At 44.4% G+C, this 1,733-nt stretch overlaps 1 protein-coding gene across 1 annotated transcript; it reads left to right on the top strand.

Annotated features, from left to right (window-relative positions):
- Positions 1-48: 48 nt before the first annotated feature.
- LOC112962358 (scale keratin-like) lies at positions 49-432 on the top strand. Its single transcript, XM_026058424.1, has one exon. It carries the CDS (start codon positions 65-67, stop codon positions 428-430), a length of 366 nt encoding a protein of 121 aa, XP_025914209.1. The 5' UTR covers positions 49-64; the 3' UTR covers positions 431-432.
- Positions 433-1,733: the final 1,301 nt, after the last annotated feature.

Below are 1,733 nucleotides of genomic sequence, written 5' to 3'. Positions count from 1 at the left end.
TCTCCTTGCTCACGGCAGCTGCCCTTGGGGCTGTGTGTTTCAGGCTCAGCTCTCTTGCAGAAAGATGTCCTCCTACGACCTGTGCCCCACCACCACCAGCATCGCCTGCCCGCAGCCCATCGCCGACAGCTGCAACGAGCTGTGTGCCCGGCAGTGCCCCGACTCGACGGCCCTCATCCAGCCGCCGCCCGTGGTGGTCACCTTCCCCGGCCCCATCCTCAGCTCCTTCCCCCAGCAGTCCGTCGTGGGCTCCTCCGGAGCACCTGCCTTTGGYGGCTCCCTGGGGCTGGGGGGCCTCTACGGTGCCGGGGCCACGCTTGGCTCGGGGGGCCTCTGCACCTTTGGCAGAGCCTACGCTTCRCCCTCCTGCAGCCCTTGCCCTTTGCCGCGCTACAGCAAGAAGCTGTGGGGAACCTGTGGGCCTTRCTAAACCCGGCCACCAAGCCCATGTACCCAGCAGTAGTGGAGAATCTTGAAATATGTTGCTGATCCCATTTGATCTTGCTATTAATATATTCTGAGAAGCTAATTTTTCATTTCCTGTTTTGGGATCTTTTCTTTTTTGCCTCATCTTCCATAGATCTTCCCCCCAACATGTACTTTTGTATCTCTTGCATCTGTGACACTTTCAGTTTTCATTCTTTTTACAGTTATTTTTCCTTGTGTTTGGCCAGGACCTGGTGTATGTACTTGTATTTGTGTCAGTGTATTTATAGGTTGATCTGGACAACTGCAAAAGAAGTTCATCTTCATGTTGTCATGTCTTGCTGCTCATTTTGTCTTCTTTCTGTTTGTGTTTACACTCTGTTCACTTTATTCCACTTGTTTTTGCCAATAAATGTGTTCTGCATCAAATCTTCAGGTTTTCCTAGTTCTTCTTCCATACAACATGTTGTACATCCAGCTGTCTGTATACCTGTTCACAAACCACAGCATTTTCTCCTGTACTGCCACAGTCAGTATTCACTGTAGCCTTCCAAATGACATGGTACATTCCCTCTTGCTGGATTTTTTTTCACTATTGATCATTTTGAATAGGACTTTTCATTCATGGCCAAATGGAGAGAGAGAGACCAATGTGAACTGAATTGAAGGTTAAAAATAATGGTTTTCCATCATGTAAATATTTTCTTGATTTTTTTTTAAGCATTGCCATTTCCTGCACCTAGCTCTCCTGTTTCATGTTCTTTTTAGTTGATCTTCACTATCAGGTGATAAATAATATATTGTAAATACATAATGAATTTCTTCTGGTTGATACTGTTACTACTACGGTATCTTGCATAAAAAGGCATTCTGAGTTCTCTGTTTGGATAAATTTTGGCAGACATCCTTATTTTTAAGAGCTAGTTTAAGACACTAATAAGTCTCCAAACTAGTAAAATGCTGCTGTCTCATTTAAAATGCAGGAATGAAGACAAATTTTGATGATGTCATTTTTTTCAGCTATGTGAAGAGAAAGCCTTTGTCACAGGCCGCCAAGTTCCTGCCAAACACAATTGTAAACACACTGGGAAAAGAGCAGACAGACCTGGATGACACAAAAGTGAAAGTAGGTCAGGGACAGAGCTAGCCAGACTCAAAAGCTATGAAGCATGATCTGATCAGGGGAATGATATGACTGACACTGGCTCCTTTAGACTGATGCTATTACTCACCACTGGGATATGCACATCACATTACAATAACAAAACAATCTACATGTATAAATCATTAGTCAGTATTTCTAAAGT

The sequence above is a fragment of the Apteryx rowi genome, unplaced genomic scaffold (genome assembly GCF_003343035.1).
Source record: "Apteryx rowi isolate R43461 unplaced genomic scaffold, aptRow1 scaffold_1469, whole genome shotgun sequence".
NCBI lineage: Eukaryota > Metazoa > Chordata > Aves > Apterygiformes > Apterygidae > Apteryx > Apteryx rowi.
The sequence above is the reverse complement of the archived record's forward strand: the minus strand, read 5'-3'. Positions and strand labels throughout refer to the sequence as shown.